The 27,614-nt window shown below is 35.2% G+C and overlaps 2 protein-coding genes across 2 annotated transcripts; one reads left to right on the forward strand and one right to left on the reverse strand.

The window, feature by feature from the left end:
- Positions 1 to 440: 440 nt before the first annotated feature.
- LOC126820762 (acyl-CoA-binding domain-containing protein 6) lies at positions 441 to 24,706 on the reverse strand. Its single transcript, XM_050548879.2, has 7 exons — positions 24,583 to 24,706; positions 16,593 to 16,657; positions 11,848 to 11,944; positions 6,435 to 6,629; positions 5,070 to 5,159; positions 3,045 to 3,075; positions 441 to 2,157 (listed from the first exon to the last, which is right to left on the reverse strand). Exons 1-7 carry the CDS (start codon positions 24,703 to 24,705, stop codon positions 1,988 to 1,990), a joined length of 771 nt encoding a protein of 256 aa, XP_050404836.1. The 5' UTR covers position 24,706; the 3' UTR covers positions 441 to 1,987.
- Positions 24,707 to 24,992: 286 nt separating this feature from the next.
- LOC126826083 (transmembrane protein 250) lies at positions 24,993 to 26,548 on the forward strand. Its single transcript, XM_050555545.2, has one exon. It carries the CDS (start codon positions 25,637 to 25,639, stop codon positions 26,042 to 26,044), a length of 408 nt encoding a protein of 135 aa, XP_050411502.1. The 5' UTR covers positions 24,993 to 25,636; the 3' UTR covers positions 26,045 to 26,548.
- Positions 26,549 to 27,614: the final 1,066 nt, after the last annotated feature.

The raw sequence follows: 27,614 nt of genomic DNA on the forward strand, positions 1-27,614 counted from the left end.
TGTTTATATTAATGATTTTAGTAATGATGACCGAGACTATGCAAAAGTTTCACCCGCTTCTTTCTCGGCTCATAGTGGATCAATTTGACTGAAATATTTAGCAAATTACCTTTACACTATCTAGTTTTTAACTATTATAGCGAGAACTGCCATCTCGTTATCTTATCTCCCATAATGTATCTTTAGTAATCAGAAAAAGACAGACCGTGTTAATTTGATTTCAATCTGTTGTGAAATTGGAAAAATATAATTGCTTTTAGGTTTTAGAGCAAATCTTGATGAAAAAGCAGCAAAGTAACACATAATATCTTTTTGTACAATGAAATAAATCAATCAGTTCATTCATGGACATGCCAACTAAATTAAATTCAAAGTTTTAATCAGTAAACAGTCTGAAAAATTTTGAGTATTTTACCAAAACGTCAAAACATACCAAATGATAATTTTTTAACATATGTTTATGAAAACGTACATGGAAATGGTATCAAAGAAAAATAACTTAAAAATATTACAAAGCATTAAATATTAGCCAATGTTTGATGGCTGAAAATGGGGGAAAAATTGCTAATTTTCTATCCAACATAAGCAATGGAGCTGGAACATCCAATCATAAAGCGATTCCTTCAAATGTCTCTTTATGATAACTAATATTCCTTAAAGGAGCTAAATTGCTATTCTTTGGCACATAGAAATGGACACAAATGGGTTTCAACACATACATTAATGTATTATGAATGTACATAAACTGATTTTACATTCAATCGTTTCTGTTTTTACTGTAATTTCTAATCAGTTATGTTTGGCGAAAAATGCGGAGTCCAAATTGAATGGCAGTCTTTGGAATCTGGTTATTCCAGTCTACACAGGTAGTATTCTTCTACATTGGATATGTTTAGCCTCGTTCATAGATTCGCTTCATACAAATGGCACTCAAAAAAATTCTGGAATGCGATTCGTGTGCCAATTTTAAAATGTTCAGTTTGTCTTAAATATTAGATATCAGAAGCCCAACGTTTCATGGAAAGATAACAACACTAAGCTTGATTTAAATTGACCAATAAATAAGTCGTGTTTACAATTTTGAAGACTGCTATTTAAAGAAAATAGTCAGTTAAATGCAAAACTAAGAGTTTTATATAGTGCTCTTACTTTAGCTAATGTGCTTTCTTATGGAAATATTGAAAGTCAAATGACAATAAATACCATGAACTAAAATTGAAAACTTCAAATTTGGAAAGTATGACTAGAGTAAGGGCCCATATGACCCTTGGTGCCTTCCTCATTACTATTCTGAGAATATACAAGTAGCTTCACAAATGATAGCTACAAAATAAGAGATTTTACCATCAAAATAAAACATCTTTAAACAAACAGCAATAGCAATATAAATATTACAGTTAGCGCATTTTTCAAAAATAACTTTAACATATCATTTCAGCAAATATTAAGGGGTGCAAACTTGAGGGTTTTAGTACATAAATTAATAAACACATTATAACTGACTAAATACAAATGTGAATGCGAAGAAGAAAACTTCAAAGTTGTAAAACTAAAAATTAAGTAGCCTACCAATAAAATATGGACACAGATTCATCTTGCTTGAATGGTTAAATCTATCATTGGTGGAAAGTTTTAAAATTTTTATTTGGCTTCAATCTTTTGGACATTTAATTGAGACCTAAAATGACTTTATGGTTGAGATATTGCTATTATTGTTTAAATAAAATTAAGACTAGAGTGACTCTCCCTTATTTCTTAACGAAATGACTACATGTTTTGGTTTAGAACACCTGTAAGTCCAGAGCTTGCTTCCAAAATGCGAAAATGATTTTACCAAATTAGGTAATAAGAATGGCTGTTTTCTTTAAAAATAAAAAAAAGGCCATATAATCAAATTATATATGTATGATTTTAACACAATACTTCGTGAGTTGACTAATAAAGGTTATATAGGAAAAAGTGAAACCATTAACAATTAAAAATGTTTTTACAGAAATATATCTTTGTAAATAGTGATACTGTATGTATCTAGTAGTTTTTTAATACTGGATGTTGTGTCTATATCAAGTGGAGAAATACCATCAGAATCTTTTATCATAGGATTAGCCTGATTGTCCAGTAACACTTTTACAACATTAAAATGTTGGCACTCTACAGCTGAAAATAAAATATTTATAATAGACAATTTCTTTTTTCTAAAGGTTGACATGCAGACATCATGTTACCTACAGCTCTTTTACATGAATGTCCTATTTACGTTACAGAACTCCATCCTGTAATTTTAATACACATAAAGTTATATAATGAACTGTGACTAAACAATGTAAGCTTACTACATGTAGAATATAAAATGAAATGAATAGGGTTTAACGTCTTACTTTTAAGCACCAACCTGCATCCAGCGTAATGAAGATGACCATACGCCATGTGGTGTGCTATGATGGAGTTTTTGCCTAGTCAGCGACATTTTAACATACTCTTTGTTGTATTCCAACTGATAAGTTTTATTTTATGTGTACACTAACATGTACACAGGGCCTTAGTTTTCCAATCCATCTGAATGACTAGAAGCTTCAGCGCTGTTTACATGATACAACCAATCCATACACCATAAATAGAATCAGTTCTATTTATATCAGACACCGTCTTTCGGTGTATGACGTCATATCTGACTTAGATATCTGAATTCCTGCTAATTTTAGAACGATTATATCGGGTAAACACCCTTGTGATATGTTGCATTCAACGGTTGTATGAATTGGTTGTATTGTGTAAACGCCTCTTAGTGCTGTTCTTGGCCAGGCTCTCTGTCCTGCACCATTGATAAGGGCAATCCAGCCTGAGAAACTCTTTTTGGCCAAAACTGGAATGTAACCTGTGACCGCCTGGTTGGTGAGCAGCATGTCACCCAGATTCTCTGCCTGACAGGAATGCACATACATGTAATTTTTTTATGATGTTTTTTTTTTTTACAAATTCAGTCTCAGAACCGTCTGACCCATTATTAAAATATTAAGAGTTTAAAGAAAAGCCATAATATTTACCAAAATGTAACGGAGTTTGTCCATCTGAATCCTGAAAAGGAAAGAAAAGATACAATGAAGAATTGTAACAAAATTACTCAACAGATTTAATCAAGTCTACATCTAAAATCTAATGAATAATAAAATAAACGACACACCACACTAATATTTATACATACTTTTTTCAGGGGCATTAACCCTTTCACTGCGTATACCCGGTAGTACCGGGTATTATAAAATGTCGGTAAAATGCCCGTACCCGGTATTACCGTGTACTCAGTAAAGCCCTCGCTAAAATTAGTACCGTAACTGCAAGTGCCATCTATTGTATTTTCTATACACTAGAACATATTTCACGTGTTTCAAAGCGGCAAACCGTAAAATGGCGGAGTGCATAGTGACAACGTAGACGATGCACTCTCGACGAAGTCGTGAATGACGTCTTGCTGACCAACACGTGGACAATTTCGAGGCGGGTGATACACATAATTCGTTTCCAGTTACTTGATAATGATAGTAGTCAGGACAGTGATTGGTATTATGAAGTGTGTGATTTGTTGCGCGACGTTCCGCCCATGGCTAGCTATGTCTCCCGTGCATGATGAACAAGCCCAATGTGAACACGATAGCCCTGTGTCTGCAGTAGATTCTGACAATAATTCTGATGTTGATAATAATGCCTGCCTGGTGGATCGTAAAAGACGTAGGTAATTCCTGATTCCCGAACGTGTAGATCTATTGACTGACTATATTGATAATGATATGGGACTTGGGGATGAAAGTGAAAGTGAAAGTAAAAACAAGGTATTGCAATCCGCACGTGGTCATGGCAGCGGGAGACGTGATGCGCGTGTTCGCGGCGGCATTGCTCATGGTTGCTATTGATATTTTTATTCATTTTATATATCTTTATCAAAATCCAGTGAAAAAAACAATATCTTTTAAGTATTTCATGGAGAAAAATTCGTTTTCGTGTTAGCTTTAGTGAGAAATGAGAAATCCAAAATGGCCGCCATGACGTCACGTGACTACATAATCATGCAAATTTCCAAAATTCTATTTTTTCCTCTTAGCCCAACCTCATGCCCATCCCAACAGACAAAAAGATTTTTCATAAAAGCTTCCATAAGTACTGCTTGGCATTCAGTCCCAACCTCCCTTTTTTCCTCAAAAAAGGGTCTAGCACAGGCAGTGGATTTACGTCTAGCATTGAAAGGGTTAAGTTCTATATATATTATAATTATATATGTGGCTCAATTACATAATAACCTGGCTGAATAGATTAGTGAAATTTCAGATGACATTCACAAGATTCTCTCAATCTACCATCAGAGATTCAGACATTTTGTGCATTGTTGTACAGTTAAAGTCTCTGAACACCTTTTGAGGAAAGGGATTGAGGAATCCATTGTAACTTAGAATATTGTAAAAGTTGAATCTCTAAATAGAAAATTATTTCAAAAATGATTGATTTTCGCTCAGTAATTACAAAGATGTAAAGAATTGAAAATTTGTTGACATTCGGCATTCTCTACACTGTAATTTTCATTAAAATCTCTTCAGCCTCATTTTAAACTGACTGAATCCAAATGTTTTAAATAAACAATCTGAGTATGTTGTGGCACTGATTAATCTGTGGCAAAATTTGTATTTTCCGAAAAATTCAAATTCTGTACAGAGACTTTAAGTGGCCAGGTGACCAAGTTTTACTACTTTCACTGAATTAAAATTCAAATCAAAGTTATTGTGTTCCAAAGCCTTGACCAATAAAATCACTCTACTATCACTTTTAATCACAATCAAAGTTATTGTGTCCCAAAGCAGACCAATGACTGACAGTCACCTACTACAACATTCCATCTCCATTAGCAGCAGAGTTATCATGTGACAGATGAACCCATGAAAAATAAGTTTCAGTTGGTTATCAAAAATTTGAAGTGGGAACCCTGGTAAACATCTTTCAAAAATCATTGTAAGCCCTAATCCTGATTATCAGAAATGTACAATTTTTTATAGCTATGTAACATTGGCTCTGTATGTTCTCACCTTTTTATTTTGATCAGCTTTATGTGATAATAATAATGAAACCATATCAGCTAAACCTCTATCACTAGCCCAGTGTAATAACGTCATACCCTGGAATTATAATTACATGCATGGTGCTACTTGCTTTCATAACAGTAAAATAGATAAGAGGTTTGAAATAGTCCAATGTATTCAATTTTAATCTTAAAATTATCAATAAGTTCTTCTCTAATTATCAATATGATAGCCAGGGACACCCAACGTTTTTTGGGGGGGGGGGGGCAGGGCGGCACCACTCCTGAGCTTAGTCCAAACAGGCAAATGGGCCGATTGTTTTGTCGAGTGGTATGTATTTTTTTCGTGAAAATGGACCGGTTGGCTGGAGTCTCTTACACATTCAGTCAAACCAAAATGAGGCCTACAGTACAAATCAATATTCAACTGAGTCATTTAAGAATTACATAACACTATATTTACTAACTACTTGTCGACCTAACTAGGGGTAATAATTGATTTTCTAATGCTGAGTGGGCTGATTTCTTGATTCCCCCCCCCCCGTTCACTTTTAAAACTAATTCTGTTTCAAGAGTATTTCAAGTAAAATTAGGTCTCTTTGAACTGTTGTGTTTTGTGTAAGGGTTTATTTATACCAAGGGAGATAACTAAAGTAAGGAAAGCTGTGGCGGTTCGCCAACAAGAGAGAGAGAAATGGGTTTTAATACCCACTTGACACAAACTAGGTCATTTCGGGACTAACATATGGTTCAATTTTATTTAAATAATTTGCTTGTGCATAGGGTCTTTAGCAATGGGAGGAAACCGGAGGACCCTGAGAAAACCCACGAGGTTGGACAGGGGACCCTACTCCTTGTAACGTATAACCGGGGAATCGAAACCATGCCAGTTGACTCAATGACAGACCTTATGATACAGCGCGCACGTGCTAACCATTCGGCCATCCGATCTCCTGTTCGCCAACAAAGAAAAACGTTGTCTATATGGTGATTTAAAAACAAATGGCTAAAATTTTGGCGATTGAAGTACGGTTTAATGTTTCCAAAACATTTCCTAACTCGTGCATAATCTATGAAAACAACTGAAATTCTTTCTCCCTAAAAAAAGCCATAAGGAACTCTGTGTTTATCCTCCTGTAAAGGGAAATAATTATCGGTTCTCTTTCACTGGTCTATTGGCATGTTTTTTTTTAGTGTGACATTTTCGACAATTTTGTAAACAAAAATTATTCGCATATCAAAATTGTACACACATTGTTAAGTTTAATACACAGTGTTTTTCAGAAGCTAGGCTTTGAATACAGAATGACTATGGATTGAAAACAATAATAATCTAAATTTGTTCTTTAAAATGATGGAATTGTTACATTACCTCTTCGTCTAATTTATTTATATCATAATTTTTTTTCTCAGTCAGACATCTTTCTACATTTTTAACATTGCCTTCTTTACACCAATCAAAAACAGTTTTATCACAATCTGGAATAACATCATCTTCTGACACCATTCTACTGACAGATATACCTAAACCAGCATTACCATCTTTTACTTCATTATTATCATCCAGCTAAAATAGATCAAAATACATTAATAACATCAGAATATAATCTTATTACTGGATAATGGAGACATCATGTTTTGGCCTCATATTCCTATAAGAAATTCAACTTTACTAATAAGTTTTTGTAGTTTGCAAGGAATTCCGATATCACTCAAAACACACTCAGGGACTTTTAAATGTTGATCTTTCCATTGACAAATGGATCCGTTGTCAATAACAATATCCATTTTGTCCCCGACATTAAACTTGATAATTGAAATCCTAATAGTAATAAACAGCGTATTCTATAAATAGCACTTCACAGAATTTGTAAACCAGCGGCTGCCAGGCAGGATACGCTCACATTTTTCAAGAGATGGATAGAGAACAAGCTAAACAAAGATAGGTTGCCAGGCAACGAAACATACGTCCACAGCAGCTATATCGTCCGGGCAGTCAACAAGAGTTGTCATATCTTTTTACTTTTTTCGGTAATGAAACATTTATAATACATTAAAATCTGATTAAGAGAAACAACTCATTAAGTAATTATCAGAAAACCATTAGAATTTGTTTGGTTTTTATAAAGTTCTGCCCCATGCTTACGTTTAGGATACAAAACTTTTAAAATCATGGATTTAGCTGTTCAAGTCATAAAGATTCATTGAAAATTAATATACTTATCGAAAATAACTGAAAATCAATAGGCTTCTTCATCTCATGACCTTAAAAAATGTGTATAAATTTAAAGTCAATCGGATATTAACTTTAGCCTATAGAGCGTCCACAAGCAATTGTGGATGCCGGACCGCCGGACAGATGGGGGCGACAACAATATACGACCGCATTTCAATGTGGGCGTATAACCAGATGTTTACACTATTTGCGTAGAGGGGCGGCCATTTTGTCTGGCAGTTTTGGTCCGATTTTCATGAAATTCGAACTTAACCAACAATACGGTAAAACGGTGACATATTCGAACATTTTTTTAAATCAGATAATAATTGTGACCTCTTGAGGGACCATAAGCTAAAAACGAGATTTTTCGTACAATCAGGGGACATAATTCAGGAAGTTACGATCTGATATGCGCGAATATCGGAAGCAACCAAGATCTTTTGGTTATAAACATGCATATCATTATCAAGTTTCATCAAAATCAAATGACAATTGTGACCTCTAGAAGGTCCACAACCTTGATATACCAGATGTTTACACTATTCGAACATTTTTTTAAATCAGATAATAATTGTGACCTCTTGAGGAACCACAAACTAAAAACGCGATTTTTCGTACAATCAGGGGCCATAATTCAGGAAGTTACAATCCGATATGCGCGAATATGGAAAGGAACCAAGATCTTTGGGTTTTAAACATGCATTTCAAGTTTCATAAAAAATGGGATAAAAACTGTGACCTCTATAGAGTCCACAACATTGATATACCATATTTTTACACTATTAGCGTACAAGGGATGGCCATTTTGTGAGGCAGTTTTGGTCTGATTTTCACAAAATCGGAACTCAACCGTCATTAGGGTGTAACTGTGATAAATATAAACGTTTTTTAAAATTAGATAAAAATTGTGACCTCTAGAGGGTCCACAAGCTAAAAATGTGATTTTTCGTACAATCAGGAGCCATCTTCCAGGAAGTTACTACAGTCCGATATGCACAAATATCAAAAGGAACCACGATCTTTGGATTATAAACATACATTTCAAGTTTCAACAAAATCGGATAAAAATTGTGACTTGTAAGAGTGTCCACAGCCATTTTGTCCAGCAGTTTCAGTCAGATTTTTATGAAATTCGAACTCAACCTTCATTGATGTGTAACAGTGATTATCTAAATGTTTTTTAAAAGTGAATACAAATTGTGACTTCTAGCGGGTCCACATGCAAAAAATGCGATTTTTCAAACAATTGGTGCCATAATCCAGGAAGTTACGTTTGGATATGCAGGATTATCGAAAGGAACTGAGACCTTTCAGGTGTTAAGATATATTTTAAGTTTCATCAAAATCGGATAAAAATTGTGGCCTTTAGAGGGTCCACAACCTTGATATACCATATTTTTACACTATTTGCGTACGAGGGGCGGCCATTTTGTATGGCAGTTTTGGTCTGATTTTCACAATCATCAGGGTGTAACAGTGATATTTTCACATGTTTTTTTAAATCGAATAAAAATTGTGACCTCTAGAACTTGATTTTTCATACAATCAAGGGCCATAATTCAGGAAATTACAATCTGATATGCGAAAATATCGAAAGAAACCAGGATCTTTGCGTTATAAACATGCATTTCAAGTTTAATCAAAATCGAATAAAAATTGTGACCTCTAGAGGGTCCACAACCTTGATATACCATATATGTTTACACGATCTGCGTACGAGTGGCAGCCATTTTATCCGGCAGTTTTGGTCCGATTTTCACGAAATTCGAACTCAGCCAGCATTACAGTGCAATGGTGATATATTTGAACGTTTTTTTTAAATCGAATAATAATTGTGACCCCTAGAGGGACCACAAGTTCAAAATCCAATTTTTTGTACAGTCAGGGGCCATAATTCATGTAGTTAAGGTCCGATATACGTGAATATCGAAAGGAACCAAGATCTTTGAGAGAGAGAGAGAGAAATGGGGTTTAACGTCCACTCGACACAAACTAGGTCATTTCGGGACTAACATATGGTTTAATTTTATTTCAATAATTCGCTTGCGCGTAGGGGTCTTTAGCAGTGGGAGGAAACCGGAGGACCCGGAGAAAACCCACGAGATTGGACAGGCGACCCAACTCCTTGTCACATACAACCGGGGATTCGAAACCACGCCAGTTGATTCAATAACAGGCCGTATGATACAGCACGCACATGCTAACCATTCGGCCATCCAACCCCCCAAGATCTTTGAGTTATAAATGTTCATGCATTTCAAGTTTCACCAAAATCAGATGAAAATTGTGACCTCAGGAGCGAGTGTCCACAAGATAAACCATGATTTTTCGTACTATCAGGGGCCATAATTCATGAAGTTATGGTCCGATACATGCCAATATCGAAAGGAACCGGATAAAAATTGTGACCTGTAAAGTGTGCCGACTACTGCTGACCCATACCTTTTATCAAATTCTCAGCAGTAATATTCCTCCATAATTACCATATTTTTCGGGGGGTCTAAGTCGACACTTTTTTCAGAAGTCCAGCATTCGTCTTGTACTCCGTTTCGACTTATATATGGATGGAGGTAAAAAAATTGGGGGGGGGACAGTAACCGTCACTACATGATACAGAGCGAGTGAGATCATCTGCTAAATAATAGTGCTCGACTCTGATCACACGAGTTATCATGTAAAACAATTACTTACACGATTCCAATCGAAATATTTGTCAACATTTCTCTGCTTCTTTTTTTTCTTTTTTTTTAAAACATAAAGCCCATTCATATATCATAAACCCGAGAATATGCATCAAAATAGAACCTTTTCTCTGCCATTTTCCATGTGATAATTGTCATGTGACACCTCTCATAATTTCACTCGTCTCGCGAGCTTTCTACTTTAGTTTTCGGTTATTGTATTATAACAGATATGATAGGATATGTGACATATATGACTAGTTTCTACATGTTGTCCACTGACATCAAGGAGATTAAAATGTCTGACAATGCAGAAACCCTGATTTAATCACGGAGATTAAAGGGGCTAAATTGTTAATATTTGGGACCTAGAGTAGAAATTGACACAAATGGGTCGCAACGCATATAATAATGTAATCTGGAGGTATATAAACTGATTTTACATCCAATCTTTTCCATTTTGACTCTAATTTCAAATCAGTTATGTTCGATGAAATACGCCAGAAGTCTCACTCGAATGGCAAACTCTAGCACCTGGTTATACCAGTCTATTGCTCTCCAGATAAGAATATGGCATGACTTGTGGAATATGTCTAGCCTCGCCCTTTCGTGTCCCTTGTTACAAATGGCGCCAAAACGCATTATGGTACACGATTCGTGCACCAATGGTAAAATGTTTATTGTGTCTTACAGGGGAAGACCAACGATTTTCAATAAGGTTTCCATAAATAATAAATATATATTTAGAAATAATCCCTCCTATAACATATGCAGAAAATAATTTGTAAGCGAGAAATTAATTTTTATTAATACCGGAAGTGACGTAGTTGGTTCGACACGCTCACTGGTCACTATAGTAAACTTACAAATTTGGAGTAAGTTTAGCGCTGTATTTTGTGATCGTTTCGCCGTTTGGCAGAAAATCTGATGAAAGGTAATCTTTATTAGGATATTAAGAACAAGAACTTACGGTGTTTTGAAGGTATAATATACAACGCGTTTGTGTAAATTAAGTTTCTAAACTGGACACTGTGACACAATTTAAGCCACATGGCTAATTGTTTACATCACGTGATAGCTGGCACGTGACAGATATTAACCGAACACAAATTGGCGACCTATTCGGCTAGCGACCTATTCGACCGATCCAGCTGGCAACCTATTCAGAATAAATTCAACAGTCGCCCAAACTCATCTATTTTTATCAACCAATAAATTCCAATGTAACGTCTATCAAATGAAAGTAGAATATATTATCATTTATCCATTCCTTTAGCTCAGAATAGAGATGTAATTTCGCATTATCTTACAAAATTCTGGACATCCAACTAAATATATTCCGAAAGCTGATTAAATAAGCTTTCGAAATATTATTAGTAAAAGTTGGCACAATCATATTAAAGGGGTGCGCTCTCATTCTGAATAGGTTGCCAACGAACAGGTTGCCAGCTGGATCGGTCGAATAGGTCGCTAGCCGAATAGGTCGCCAATTTGTGTTCGGTTAATATCTGTCATGTGCCAGCTATCACGTGATGTAAACAATTAGCCATCATCGATAATCGGGTTGGGTGGTAGATATACATTCAAAACACTATATTATTAATTTTGGAATTCTGAATATTATTCACTATCTCCTGATGTCCGATTTGGCATATTCCTTGTCAGATAATTTAGGACGTTTGGAAATTAGCATGGGTCGCCATGTTTGATTTGAGTGTGTTTACGTCACATGTGTCTGCGGTAAAGGGAGATAACGTAGCTATAAGTTCGGGAATTGCACATTAGCCTTGTAACGTCTAGATGATGCAAAACTCGTAGTCGTTGCTTCAGGAACATGGGGTATGTATGGCTGGGTTTTATTAAAAATAAAATTAAAATACATGTACCTCCTCCTCCCAGTTAGGAAACAGCTCTGAGAGATAATCTACATAGTCATTCATAGCATCTTCTTTTGTCATATTTCCTAAACTTGTCCATGCTTCCCTGAAAAAAAAAAGATAGGTTGCCAGAAAAGTCAACAAAAGTTGTCGCATATTTCTTTCCATTTGTTGGTAATGAAACATTTTAGTCTGGAGGCTCAGCGGGGGAGGGGGTCCGCAAAATGGGCACAAAACCAGACCCAACTTTTCTAGAATACGATGCCGAGTGGTAATCAGTCCGCCGTTGGGGCGTTTTCGAGATATTCGGGGTCAAAGGTCAAATGGGTTCATTTGCACTGAAAGTGAATGCGCGATAATTCTTGTATCATGAAAATAAGCTGAAAATTATCGAAAGTAATCACACTTTCAATAAAAATGTAAACTTGCTAAATTCAACTTTGTTCTTTGTGACCCCAGAAGTCAAAAAGGCACATTTTCCATTTTAGCACTAGGAAGATTTAAAGTAATAAATGTCGGCGTAAAATATAACAACTAAAGCGAAACCTGTTCTAATTAATAATAGGAACATTTAAAATTTATCTTTAGGTGGTCTTAGCACCAAACTTTTACTTTGGAACGTCGAAAATGATCTTGCATAACAGAACCAAAACGCTTCAGAGCCTGTTTCAAAACTACGTAAAAACTGTTAAATCAAAATCTCACCGAATTAGTTTTACAACGAATGCTATACATAATGATACTAGTTGTCTGAAAAAAAAAAAATTTTAATTCCATGGCTGTACTCCAGCCTGCAGGCTGCGTCACAAAGCCTGCCAAAATTTTCCCCGCTAACATTTACCAATACGACATATATATCCTGTGAACTACTATGTACAATGCATTCGTCGGTTTTATCTGCGTCCATGTTCCGGCGAAATTCATAAAAACTCATAAAAACTTTGCAAACTTTTAATCTCGTCGCCAGAGGCGTGTTTTCCCGTCACAGATTAACGTTGGTTTTCCTAGACTGGGATTCTCGGAAATCCATGCGACCTGCAGGCTGGAGTCTAACACTGAAACTATTCAATTCTTTTTCAGATAACTAGTATCATTATGTATAAAAATCGTTGTGAAAATAAATCGGAGAGATTTCGATTTGACAGCTTTTACGTATTTTTGAAACAGGTTTCCAAATGTGTTGGTTCTGTTATGCAAGATCATTTTCGACATTTCAAAGTAAAAGTTTGGTGCTAAGACCACCTAAAGATAAATTTGAAATGTTCCTATTATCAATTAGAACAGGTTTCGCTTTAATTTTTATATTTTAAGTTGCCATTTTATTGCTTTAAATCTTCCTAGTGCAAAAACGGTAAATTTCACCTTTTGACCTCCAGGGTCACTAAGACTAAAGGTGAATTTAGCAAGTTTACATTTTTATTGAAAGTGTGATTACTTTCGATCATTTTTACCCTCTTTTCATGATACAAGAATGACTGCACATTCACTTTCAGTGCAAATGAACTCAATTGACCTTTGACCCCGAATATCTCGAAAACGCCCCAACGGAGGACTGATTACCACTCGGCATCGTATTCTACGCAAAATTTTACTCTAGAAAAGTTGGGTATGGTTTTGTGCCCATTTGATGGACACCCCCCCGCGCTGAGCCTCCGGTCTATTTATAATACACTAAAATCTGATTAAGAGTAACAACTCAAAGATTAAATTCATTAAGTAATTATCAGAAAATCATTAGAATTTGTTTGGTATCTAGTTCTGCCCCATGCTAACGCTTAGTATACAAAACAAAACATTTAATTAGCTGTTCAACTTCAAGTTATCAAAAATCATTGAAAATCAATATACTTGTTCATCTCAATACCTTAAACTCTGTGTATTAATCTTAAGTCAATAAAATGATCACTTTGGCCTGTAGAGCATCCGCAAGATATTTTCTAAGTAATCAAGGGCCATTACTCTGGCAGTAATTATCGGAAATCCTTGTAAATATAAAGGTGTCGTCTTATGACCGTAAACACTATGTATATAATTTATTATCAATCCGATGATAACTTTGGTCTCTAGAGATTAACTTTAGCCTCTAAAGCATCTACAAGATTTTTTAAAGTGATCAAGGCACAAGGGCCATAACTCTGACAGTATTAATTTGAAATCATTGAAAATCAAAAGACTTCTTCATCTCATTACCTTAAACAGTGTGTATATATAAGGTCAATCCAATATTAACTTTAGCCTCTAAGAGCGTCCACAAGATTTTTTTTAAAGTGATTAAGGGCCATAACTCTGGAAGTAGTAATTGGAAATTGTTGAAAATCAATAGGATTCTTTTCTCATGACCTTAAACACTGTGTATATGAAGTCAATCAGATATTAACTTTCGCTCCTAGAGGAGCATCCACAAGATATTTCAAAGTGATTAAGGGCCTAGATAACTCTGGAAGTAGTAATTGGAAATTCTTGAAAATCAATATGTATACTTCTTCATCTCATGACCTTAAACACTGTGTATACATTTAAAGTCAATCGGATATTAACTGTAGCCTCCAGAGCTCCCACAAACAATTGTGACTGCCGGCCGGCAGTGACGACAATATATGACCACATTTTAATGTGGGCATATAAAAAGTCGGTTTCAAACCATAATAATGATAGGTTGCCAGGCAATAAAACATATATGCCCACAGCAGGTAAATCCTCAGAGCATTCGAAAAGGGTTGTCTCATATTTATTTTTCTGTGGGTAATGGGAGTATCTACAAGACACTGATATCAATCTAATAAAAATCTGGTGATAATATTGTTGTTTGATCGTTAGTGAAACAAAGGTCATAACTGAAACAAAGGTCATAACTCTAGAAGTTATAAACAGAAATTGTTGAAATTTCATAGGCTTCTTCATTTTACTTATTTAAATAATGCATATAAATTTCATACTTTTGCCATTCGGGCATTCACAAGGTTCTACAAAGTGAAACAATGGCCATAACTCAAGAGAAAATTAAAGGAAATTGTTGAAATTCAATAGGCTTCTCCGTTTTTGATAACTTTTGTTGTTCGAGCATTCACAAGGTTCTACAAAGTGAAACAAGGGCTATAACTCTAGAAGTAATAACTGGGAATGGTTGAAATTAAATCGGCTTCTTCGGTTTACTTACTGGAATAATGAATATAAATTTCATACAGATAAGATGATAACTTGAAATTGATTAAAACACAGATCCTATTTCATTTTATTTTTTATATACTATTCAAAAAAAGTAGGGGATATTTGATTTTTAAGTGTTATTAAAGTCACCTAATGAAACTGACGAAGAAACAAATGACAAAATGAAATGAAGTTCACATTCATCGATTTATTCCAAATGATCGTTAGACTAAGTAAGGCACAGACTGACCATTATAAGGGTAAAATGATACCCGGGGTCAAACAGCAAAGTTACCACAGCATCACAACCAAGTCAGTAACGGGTAAATCCTCCTCTGTTTGCCAAACAAGCATTGATCCGACGTGGCATACTCCTAATGAGACGTCTAAGGTCATTTTGGTCCAGATTGTCCCATTCCTGTTGCAACACAGCAGCAAGTTCTTGGACATTGGCAGAACGTTGTTGACGTTGACGTAACCTCTGTCCAAGCATGTCCCAGACATGCTCGATGGGGGAGAGGTCGGGACTCAGTGCTGGCCAAGGTAATGTGGTGATGTTCTGTTGTTGGAGGTAACCTGTAACGATCCTGGCCCTGTGACATCTTGCGTTGTCATCCTGGAAGATGAAACGGCGGCCATGACGTCGTGCGAACGGCACAACATGGACTGCCAAGATGTTGTCCCGGTAGTACTGGCCTGTAACACGCCCTGCAACAACATGTAAAGCCGTTCTTCCAGCAACAGTGATGCCTCCCCACACCATAACAGAACCACCCCCAAATCGATCATGTCTGATGACGTTAACGTCTTGGAGGCGCTCGTTTCGACGACGCCACACCCTCCTAGGTCTGTCCAAAAAATCAACAGTGAACCTTGACTCATCTGAAAACATCACATTGCTCCAGCGTCGATTATCCCAGTGTTGACGATCCCTACACCAACGACGTCTTGCCTGAATGTGATGATCTATCAAACAAGGGATCACGCGAGGACGTCGGGCGCGAAGGTGACCCCTATGCAGTCGATTCCGAATCGTCTGGCCACTCACTCTCACACCAGTGTCTGTTTGAAGACGAGCGCTGATCTGATTTGCTGTGATCCTGGGCTTGAGTTGTCGCCCTTGGTCGACCTGAGCGTGGTCTGTCCTGTACAGATTGTGTATCACGGTATCTGGACCATAGCCTGCTTATGACAGACTGAGAAACATTCATCGTCCGCGCCACAACCGCCTGTGTTGTGCCGATCTGTAGCATGCCAAGGGCACGTAACCTTTCATTTTGGGTAAGCCGACGCATATCAAAATTTGTTTTCTGGTCACTAAAACAATTAAACTGATGTTTCTTCTGTTAGGTTCTATAGTGACTTTTTTCGTAGTCATTTGCATATTTTAGTATTATGCCCCCAAAATCAAATATCCCCTACTTTTTTTGAATAGTATAGTTCAAAATTTCATTTTATTTGTCTTTAACTGGGGATTTAATAACTTGTTCAGTGTCTCTTGCTATACATGAAAGGTAACTTGTTCCTGATATTCTGTAAGAGTCTATGCTTAAGAGAAATTTATATAATGAATAGGTACATTTATATTAGGTGGACATCTGACATACCATTTCTGTTTTCCTTCAAAATTAAAGAAATAGGGCTTTGGAACGTTGCACTTTCCTTCTCTTGCCTGTAAAATAGAATTTGAAAAAAAAATAGCACAATAAGAATTGGGCGAGAGAGAGAAATAGAGAAATGTGGTTTAACGTCCAATCGACACAAACTAGGTTTCTTCCAGACAAACATGTGGTTCAAGTTTATTTCAATAATTCGCTTGAACGTAGGGGTCTTAAACATTCAGCCATAATAAAGGTGACTTGTTTTAAACCAATCATTATCTAGCCAAATGTGACGCTGGTTGCTGGATAAAAGTTTAAGAACAAGAATATGATCACTGAAATTCACGGGCTGGGCTAATGAAGACAGATGCTAACAGGCATCAAACTTGAATGACTAAAATCTTAACAATAAGAAAACTTTGCTTTACAAAAGTAATCATCCTTAGTTTTGCATGTTATTTAGTTGTTAATGCTCTGTTATCTTTTGATAAAATACATTTTGAAATCTATGGTCCTGTCACCCTGAGACAGCCAGGGGCTTATATTTAGCCAATAAAATATTGAAATGCTATTTTGGTCATTCAGACATCGAACTTCCGTCTTTTTTGCCATATCCACATTTTAAACTTGTACTGTTACATTATCACTTTAGAAATTGTCATTTGAGGTTGAGCATTGAGTGAATTGAAGAGATAGAAATGGTAGGCCTTTCATTTCTTTTTCATCTTTTTCAGCTAACCTGTCACTCTTAATTTTTCAAGACCAATCACATCCCATAGCAATATCCTTAAATTCTTGAATGGCTCCTATATATTAAACCATATGAATATACAGCTTTTGCAGCATTTATTCATAATTAATTCTTACTATAACTTACACCACATTCACAACCATTTTCGAAATGAATTTTAAAATATAACAAGATGACTAGTCACCCTTGCACTTGTTTGTAAGGCATAAGGGAAAACAACTTCTTGGAATATCAATGGGACTAGTCAGAAGACTCATACTCTGATCACAGTAGCTCGGCAAGGCATGGTCGCTACTCACTGTAAGGTTTGCACAACAACTTTTGCCTACCTCAATTAGCTGCTGTATGTTAAACATTTGCATCCGAAAATAAAATACTACAATAGTTTGATGTTTGTACAAAGTTTCGAAAAGATTTCTTGAACGGATAATGAAATATGCTCCGGAAATGAAATCGGGACGGAAGGACAGTCATCAGAAAATAAAATAATAGGTTGATGAATGTAGAAGTGTTATAAAGGTATCTTGAACAGTTTCTGATGCTCTAGAATAATAATTATATACCAACAACTCAAAATCTGTAGTAAAAATTCAAAATCATTCAACAGAGAATTTTGTTTCCATGGCAACACAAAAATGATTAAATCTGACAAATGTCAAATTTGTTTCGATGGAAACACAAAAAATATAAATCCCAGAAATTCCTAACTAGCAAAAGACACAACTACTGTACTAGGTTAATGATTGTACAAAATTTCATGAAGATATCTTTAATGGTCTATGAGATACATGTATGCTTCGGAAACCAAATTGTACACCAAAAACTGAGTCAAATTTCCATGAAAACATAAAAAACAGAAATCCCAGAAATTTCTAAATGGCAAATGGAACAACTACTTTAATGGGTTGATGTGTGTACAAAATTTCAAAAAGATATCTTGAACGGTTTAAGAAATATGCTCCGGAAACAAAATTATACACCAAAAACTAAGTCAAATTTGTTTCCATGAAAACACAAAAAATATAAATCCCAGAAATTCATAAATAGCAAAAGACACAACTACTGTAATAGGTTGATGTGTGTACAAAGTTTCAGAAAGATATCTTGAACGGTTTATGAGATATGCTTCGGAAATGAAATCAAAACTGATGGACGGACGTACCCCAATTTCAATATCCGTCCCTAACTTCGTTTGGCGCGGATTAATTTTAAATATATCTTTTAAAGATGCATTATGTAAGAGCTAAATCTGGCTAATGCAGGTCTTTCGTTTAGCCTCAAATGTTATAAGCTTATTAATACTATATGCCAAGCCCATAATCAACTCTTTCGACTATCGGATGGTTTTGATTTTCAACAGATTTAAACACCATTGCAAGTTAATAATCTAATTTTAAATAATGGATAATTAAGACTTTGTTTATTATTGTCAGTTCTTTATCCTAATCTTACATACATGTAATGTATCTTTAAGCTTAAACATACATTATGCAAGGGCTAAATCTGCCAATTGCAGGTCTTTCTTTAAGCTTGAAATGTTATAAATCTAAATTATTAATTAGACATTAATTAACTATTCAGACCATAATCAACTCTCGATGGCATCGCAAGCCTGTGATATTTACTGCTGCTTCTGATTAAATCAAAAATGGATAATCAAGGCTATGTTTTTTATCGTACCGACTTTAGTAATGATCATCGAGGCTAGGCCCAAAATTCAATCGCTAAATACTCTGTTCAGTATTTGAAAATATTAAAATAAAATAATGTAAAACACACTTTGAACTGATACATTTAATGGTTTCAGGGGCATGAATTAATGAAAATTCTGTTAAGTGGGTAAATGCATAACTGCACCAGTAGGGTGCCCTTACCCATAGCTGCGAGTTGCACTTGACTGATTTGGATTTTTACTTGGGACAAATGCACCCCTACCCTATCTTCAATAGAAGGCTTGATCTCGCTTTATTAACTCTGTACATCTTATCAAGATCTTCACCTATTACCCTGGTCCTGGATTAATTATCCTGCATTAATTTCGATTAGGTATTCACCCAGCTTGAGAGCCTATCAGTACCTCCTTGATCATCGTGAATACCAAGTCTCGCGCTTTCCAGCTAAAATGTCTACCTGTGATAATCAAGTTGCAAAGTTCAAGGTTCGATCAATGTCACGGTTTTCGTGGAGGTTGCTATATTTGATTTGTGCAAGTTTGCGTCACAACCTCTGATTGGATGCTACTGTTCACGTAGCTGTAAGTTAGGGAGTTTTAAAGCAATCTAGCAATGTTAAGATGTTGTAAAACTCACAGTGGTTGCTTCAGGAACATGCCCTATCCTTAGACTGTAGTTAGAGTTCATCCATTTTGTTTTTCTTTTATTAAAGTTTTAGTTTTGGCAATTGTAAAATGGGTACTTAACTTCAGTTTTTAAAATAATATGAATGGGGATGTCATACAATTATGCAATGGAATTTATAATTTTGAATCTAGTAATTTGGAACAGGTGTTTATCCGGCCCAGGCATCAGATAGGTGAACTAGCACTAATTAGTTGTGTAAAATTATAATTTATTTAAATTCTAATTTGTTTAATTGAGGGGGGCTGCCAATTTGCTATTTTATTGATAAGACATGAGTTTGGAATTTGGCATTTGGAATTTGGAACGAGCCTTCTGGGCTTTCGTAGTGAGATGTAAAAATCATGCGTCTGCGACAAGTAGCCTACTGTCGTACTGAAGTAGACAGGTGAATATTTTATGATTTTGACTTTAGCGCCGAGTTTTTTTTTTTTAGCCTTTTATCCTGTACTCATTACTGACTCATTGCGTTACCGTATGTGAAAGTTTAAGATTTTTAAGACAAGTTATTATTACCGTACACAGGGGCGGTCGTAAAAAAATGAAAAAAAAAATTTTGTACAATTCTTCTAAAAAACCTTTTTCTGCTGAATATTATATGGGTTGGAGGGGGGTATTGGACCAGCCATGGAGCGATGATGATCATGTTGTATGTGGCCGTTGGCTTTAACGGGCCGCCACGCCATCACTGCAATCTGGAATGGGCTGGTATAATAGACTTTCTGGGCCGGGTGTGCTGGGTGTGGGCCGGAATTCGGAATCCTGCATAATAAGACGATATGATAACTTCACAGGTTGATGGTTGTAAATTACTTGCAGGTCGAAGTTTTGGCCTAAATTTATCGATTTATGAGATATATTATTTGACAGAGATTATAATCAGATATGTCACCAAATCGCATATTTGTAAGGGTGTGACGACTAAGCAAAACTTGAACCGGTTAGTCGGCGGCTAAAAAAACGAACCGATTCGGTTTAGTCGGTAATGAAAACTAACTGAAAAATATTAGTCTTCCATAGTCTACAATACACGCTAATATACTGGCCTTTATATACGGAGCTTAAAACTGTAATGGCGACATACATACAGTTCTATGTTTTATGTGTCCAGTACATTAAAAAATTTGGTTTTGTTTGTACTATGTAGTTTGTTCAAATCTCCTGTTTAACCTTTTTAATAAAAGTAATAAATACAACATATAAAAAACTTCAAACAATGACGTATTGATCAATAATATTAGTGATAAACCGACGAGAAAGCGTATCTGGGCATCAGATCAGTGCGCATGCCTATTGACCTAACCTGGAGGATTGCTTGTTTCTGATTGGGCACTTCAACCATTGGCCTTAGCGACCGACCAATCAAATAACGTATTCTTAAAATAACTTCATTAGGTATGCAAAAACACACTCGCTTGTAATCGCGAGAATATCCACGACCGATTACGGAATATAGTAAATAAAGTATACTGTCTCGTTATTATTATTGTCGACCATTTATCAATGATGTAGCTTATAATTGTCAACCGTTAATATATGTATCTTTTTAAAAAAAAAATGTTATAATATTCGGGCGACTGGTTTATATCATGCTGTATTTTTTAGTCGACTATCGATTTCCCGAAACTTGAACCGGTTTGTAGGTAAAACCGAACAGACTTCGACTAAACCGACTAATCGTCACACCCTTACATTTGGGGTTTATTTTTCAAAATTTTCCAGGGGGAGAGCCCCGTACCCCCTGTCCGGGCTCCGCAGTCAGTAAAAGGGGCCGCTCCGACACGGGAGCCCGGGCCGGTTCCCGGCCCCAATCCACCCCTGACCGTACATGTAGATCTAACCCCTGAATTTGATTATCTCTTTATTAAAAAGAAATATGTGCTAGGCTAGGCCTATCCATTTTTGCTTGTTTTCTAAGCTTGACATGAAGTAAGGATGATTACATGTCATTTTGGACTCAAAAAGATATGGCCTTGACGTTTCGGACTCGGGTAGGTGACATTTCGGATTTGGGTAGGTAATGTTTCTGACTCCAATCTGATTAAAATACAGATCTATATTTCGTTTCGTTTTTTTTATACTTTCGATGGCCTACACTACATGAAGATCTGACAAGTTATAGCGATAGGTCACGTCACTACGTCAGGGGTCAAAAGACCGACTTACGACCCTATGATGTCAGACATTTGATTAACCAATCAGCATTGATGTTACTAGTGGATTACCCACAGTTCCGTGCAAAACACGCCTAAAGCTCGCCGTGACAGACAGTTTCATTGGCTTATTCCTGACACCATTCAGAACATGAGTTAAATAACAACTCTTCCAGATCCAAGTGTAGTAAAGACAAGTAAAACGAAATTTTGAACTATAAAAACGAAACGAAATAGGATCTGTGTTTTAACCAGATTGTTTCCGACTCTGGAATAAGTTGAAAGGAAAGGTTGAACACAACTGTCAAATCAATTTATAGTAAGCTAAAAACGATTTTATAAAAATAACATGAAGGTAAAAATTTCCCGCTCACCATCAACTACAGCACGTGCAGTCGTGGCGTCGTTCATAGACCTCGTAAGGAACAGCAAAATTTCCAAATAAAAAGACTGTTTTATTTCTATATATATTTATATTTATGGAAAAAGTGTACCTGATGAATTATTACAAATAGGCCAAAGGCCAATTCAAGACACGAAATATTAACATGAAAAACACGGTTATTAAAAGGCTCCACCAAACTATAAAACATTGGTTGCACTTACAGTTCTTTATCATCGTTTACCGTAAAAATAATATATATTTTTTAAAATATAATACTACGCTGTTGAATTTATTTCAAAATGACCTATACAAAAACAAAAGTAAATATCTACACCACATGTGCAATGTTTTTACAAGTCCTTAGAAACTTCTAACAATAATCTGTATACTGCACGTTGACATGCATTCCTCGACAAGCTTGCCATAGATAGCAGTACCAATCAATAAATTAGTGCGTACAAAGAAAAGTCTTTTAGGAAAACATTAGAAATGGCAATTTGAATTAAATATTGTGACCTTAAAATTTTGGTAAGGGACGTACATTTTTAGCCACAAATTTTCGTAACGGACATAAATATATATATCTATGAAACTCCAATTGCTTCAGAGACTTTTGGAAAATGTTTTCTTTTTATGGTCATAATAACAAGAATGGGTGATGTTAGCTTTAAATATGAGTTTTTGAATAGTTCCATAAATAAATATGAATGAGAGAGATAAAATGTAAATATCTGGTAACATGAAATACTGTGAAAAGTAACGGACGTAGCCTACACATATGAAAACCCAAGTTATTTACAGAATTTTTGCAAATCTTTTCTTTTTATGGTCATTATAATAAGAATGGGTTATTCTAGCTTTTAGATATGAAGTTTTAAACAATTCCATATTATAAATATGATTGAGAGAGAAAAAAAAATGTAAATATTTGGCAACGGACACATGCATGTTACGTTCTCAAGAGTGATATTTTTCAATGTTGGTAACCTTCACAAAAATATATTATTTTATATTTTAATGTATAAATATCATGTTTATAGACATTGTCAGATAACTAATGCCATATCATTAATTATGATTCAGAATAATCATACAAACACAGATTAAGAAAATACAATAAAATTATAAATTCAACATTTATTTACAACGTAAATCTAGACACAAGACCAAATAAAAAAAAATCTGCAAATTTCTGCTCAAATTTAAGTTTCTGTTCAAAATATAGATTATTTCTCACCATAAAAATAAAACACTCTTTTTGTCAACTCATATCAACTAATTAAATTTTTCACCTAATTGTATACTTTGGTGTGGAATTGCCCTTATGGTTCTTTGTAGGATGCGGAAAAACATGAGTTGTTAATCTCCGATAATGGCGTCTGTGTGAAGATTGCATTTATTTTGTTTCAAGTAAAACACATTTTGGCTTTCACAATTATAAGAACAATATCGTACCGATCGGTCAATCAAGTTCGTTTACTGTTTGAAAAAGGGGGGCTTATGTCGACCTTGCAACTGAAAGCAACTGACGTTTTGGCAACTGGGAGCAACTGAATGCAACTGGAAAAAGTCGACCTGAGCGCCTCTTACAACTCAAAGCAACTAGTGGCAGTCAGCTGCAGTCAGTTGCACATGTTCAACTTTCTGCAACTGGCTGCTACTAGCGGCAACTAGCTAGTTGCAGTTGACATGAGCGTTCTTGCAACTGGAGTCAACTCATTTCCATTGAAATAACATCACGTGATAAGAGACATATGTGACTTTATAAATAAGCAAATGGAAGCGAACGAAGACACCCATTTTTTCAAGTTTTGATGATGTCGACAATAATATACTAATAGAATTGTAGCAAGACCGACCATGCCTTTGGGTTGCTTCTTCTAAGTGATTCGCCATTTTGTTGATCACGTGACAAATAAAATAACAGTCATGTGTTCAGTCAGTGTGATCGCTATCAGTTCTGAGTTGACATAAGCGCTCCGAATTCAGTTGCTCCCAGTTGTCCTCTTGCAACTGACTGCAACTAGTTGCTTTGGGTTGCAAAGTCGACATATGTCATAAGCCCTGCTTAAGACCAAACACAATAGAACAAGTGCGTTAATCTTTTATTAGCAGTCTGAACAATCGCCGATCAATTAAATAAAACAAAAGACAACTATCAGTCTGTGTTAAGTCTCAAATGACGCGGGATTGAAATGTCGTGCTACCATAAGGACGGATAACGATTAGGCCTAGGCTAGGCTCTGCAACAACCAACACAACAGTCAACACTGACTAGCCTAGTCTTATCTGACTCAAAGAGTTAGTTGACTTCTCCATTAAAATATTTGCATACAGTTACTTATGTTACCTGTTTAAACCTAGCATAAAGGAAAAGTAAATTTTCAGGTGTTAATTGACCAGCAACTTGGCGAACAAATTCTGCAGCATTTTCAAAGGTTGTCATGATTTTCTTGTCAACGATGGAAGCCATTCTAACGTTTATATCGTTAAGCGTTCTTACCTTACGACAACTCTGCTTGGGAGATTGTAACTACAAATCAAGTCATCTAATATTCAATACACAATACAAAAGCAACCAGTACACTTTATTAGTGAAATAAGAAAAAACACATGGCATATTATGAAGAGTTTTCATGAAATATGTACATTTACGACAACTGTAATTGATAGTCTTGTTTGTCCAATAAAAATAAAAATATAGTTATTTTGGACTGGTTATTCGAAACAAAGCAAACGGAGTCACTTCCCTTAGTAATTCCAGAAAAAAAATAGTTGTTTTTGGTAAATAATCATTTAAGATTGATATTTTGTTTTTGGCCGATATGCGCGAAGTCATTAGGATACGACGTTGAAAATCGACAAATAACGGTCATTTATATTCGAAAATACATTTGTTGTTTCAATAATGTGTAGCTGTATCTGGAAAGTAGAACGTGGATTATACGTCCCAGTAAAGGATTAGAAAAAAAAGCAGCAATAATAAAGTGCATAATTTAACATCGGTCATCAGTCAAACATCATTGTTTGGCCTAATTATAATGTGCATATAATTGGATAAACTTTACTTTTGTAATTATAGTGTAAAAAGGAAAGTATTGTAAAGTAAAAGCAATTAAAAATGGTGCAGAATCCTAGGTATCTAAAGGTTATTATTATTTGGAATTGAAAGAACCAACCCCACATTGGTGGTACAAGAAGACACATCCCAGTTAAATATCAATTAGTTCTTAATAAACTAGCAATTGTATGTTTAACAATTACTGTGTGTTAAAAAGAGAGAGTCAATATTAGTATATTTTACAAGTACCAGTACTCACTACCTCAGATTTCGATATTTGCAGTTAATGTGATGATGACCCACTTTTAGCTTTAAGGACCAGATAAGGAAATTGACCAGAAACATGTTTCCTCTTCCATTAAAGGTCAGAAGGTATCAAGGACCTCACACATCGTGTCTAATGACGGCAAATTCATACATTTTAGTTTCATCCCACAAGGGAAGAACCCTAGAGGACAACCATTATCACAGGACATTAGTGTATAATCATGTGCGATCTATACTTAACTTCACATCAGGATTACTGTCCATGATGTTTTTTGCTAGTGTGGGAACAGCGTTTATAATTGGTTATATTTTAACAAAAATCTTTCTTCGCTTCCAATACAAACTGACATTGTTTTTAATATTTTTGGACAGACAACCCTTTGAACTTAAACTTATGAATGACATTTCTATTTTTTGCTTACATGTGATGCTGATACTTATGGGTGGATTTGGATCATTAGCTATGTTTTTTGTGGAAGTGTGATGATGTGTATGTATTCAGTATGTGTTTATTAGTACATGTAATATGATTATATTGTCAAAATTCATTTAAATTTTTGTCAGATTCATTTACTGTGTGCAAATAAATTGTTTTGGCAAATATTTGATTAATTCCGGTTCTAACATTTGTACAATCACCCTTCTAAACTTTTTGGACAAATTCAGAAACTGTCCAAGTTTCCAGAGGACTAAAAAAATCAACCGATTACACTGTTATGTGTAATAGTAATACAGATAATGGTGGATTCATCCTGATGTCTGGAGTATCAAGCAATATGAAATATTAAAACGCCAAAATATAAACTCTAAAAAAATACCTCTGATTTTATGAATATTTTTAACTAATTTGTACATGTACATGTATTTTATCAAAGATCTCAGTAATAATATATAATTAAGCTTTCAAAATTTGTTATTTCCAATTTCTTTTTTGTATGTACCATGTAAAATTATTATTATATTTCCTTACATTAATAAAATTTGAATAACAGAAGAGTATGATTATTATTTGCTATTAATAATAGTATTATACAACATACACATTGAGATTTAAGGGTATCTTTGAAAGATTCAACACAGGGACTGCTTTTACTTGTGGAAAAATACTGTTCTTCATATTATGAAGACCGGTATACAGATTTTGGCTCAAAAAGACAGTTGGCAGATCAATTTCGAAGGTTTCTTAAGGGTATGTAAACTTTTAGTAAGTCAGACAGTTACAGTGGGCAGGGGCAATATTATAAGAACACTTGTAAGTATATCTTAAAATCTATGTAATATGTTCAGAGTTCAGACAGTTACAGTAGGCAGGGGCAATATTATAAAAACACTTGTAAGTATATCTTAAAATCTATGTTACTTTATTGCACTCTCTGCAATTTATCATTAAGATTAAGAGTAATGCTGTTAAATTGAAAACGGAGGTGATAAATGTGTGTTAAAGTGTCGATACCAATGGGTATGTATATGTATTTTAGCATTGTTTAATTTTAGCCCACAACTGATTAAATAAACATTGAAAATCCCTGAATGATGATCAGTTGAAGAAGAATATAACAATTGGCTATTATCTAACTCGGCATAGGATGTACATGTATGTTTATGGGAGGTAACTCAATTTCATACACCAATTTTGAGTTAACGTAAAGTGCATTACTACAAATGTTATACATGTACACACTATAGCGGATAGCCATATTTATGTGGCTTTGAAACCAAAATCTGGAAGAAGGTACATTATAGAAATGAAATGGCCCAAAAAAACCTAATTAGATTCCTGGGAGTGGGAGGCGCCGCTTACGGAGCCGATCACCAGCGATGAAACAAACGATGATGCCAGAAAAACATGTTGCGCTTGGAGAAGAACGACGATCGAATGTAACTTGAGACTGTTTATTACACTGATTTTAAATGTTTTAGCCAATTCCTGGAAAAATGATGACACAAATAATGATCATTGCTCGAAAACTGCCGAACAATTATGTGTGGTCCCAAAGAAAAGTCATGGGATTTGAGACACTTTATTTTACCGACTAGAAGGAAATTGATGAAAC

This window comes from Patella vulgata, chromosome 1, assembly GCF_932274485.2.
Source record: "Patella vulgata chromosome 1, xgPatVulg1.2, whole genome shotgun sequence".
Taxonomy (NCBI): domain Eukaryota; kingdom Metazoa; phylum Mollusca; class Gastropoda; family Patellidae; genus Patella; species Patella vulgata.

Bases quoted from the DNA above. Each gene is read 5' to 3' on its own strand.
- LOC126820762 (XM_050548879.2), bottom strand. From the start codon at position 24,705: ATGGCTTCCATCGTTGACAAGAAAATCATGACAACCTTTGAAAATGCT. The intron at 16,658-24,582 runs GTAACATAAGTA...TCTATTTTACAG, and splicing joins TTTATGCTAGGTTTAAACAG to GCAAGAGAAGGAAAGTGCAA. The intron at 3,076-5,069 runs GTGAGAACATAC...TTTCCTTTTCAG, and splicing joins AAGCTGATCAAAATAAAAAG to GATTCAGATGGACAAACTCC.
- LOC126826083 (XM_050555545.2), top strand. From the start codon at position 25,637: ATGTTTCCTCTTCCATTAAAGGTCAGAAGGTATCAAGGACCTCACACA.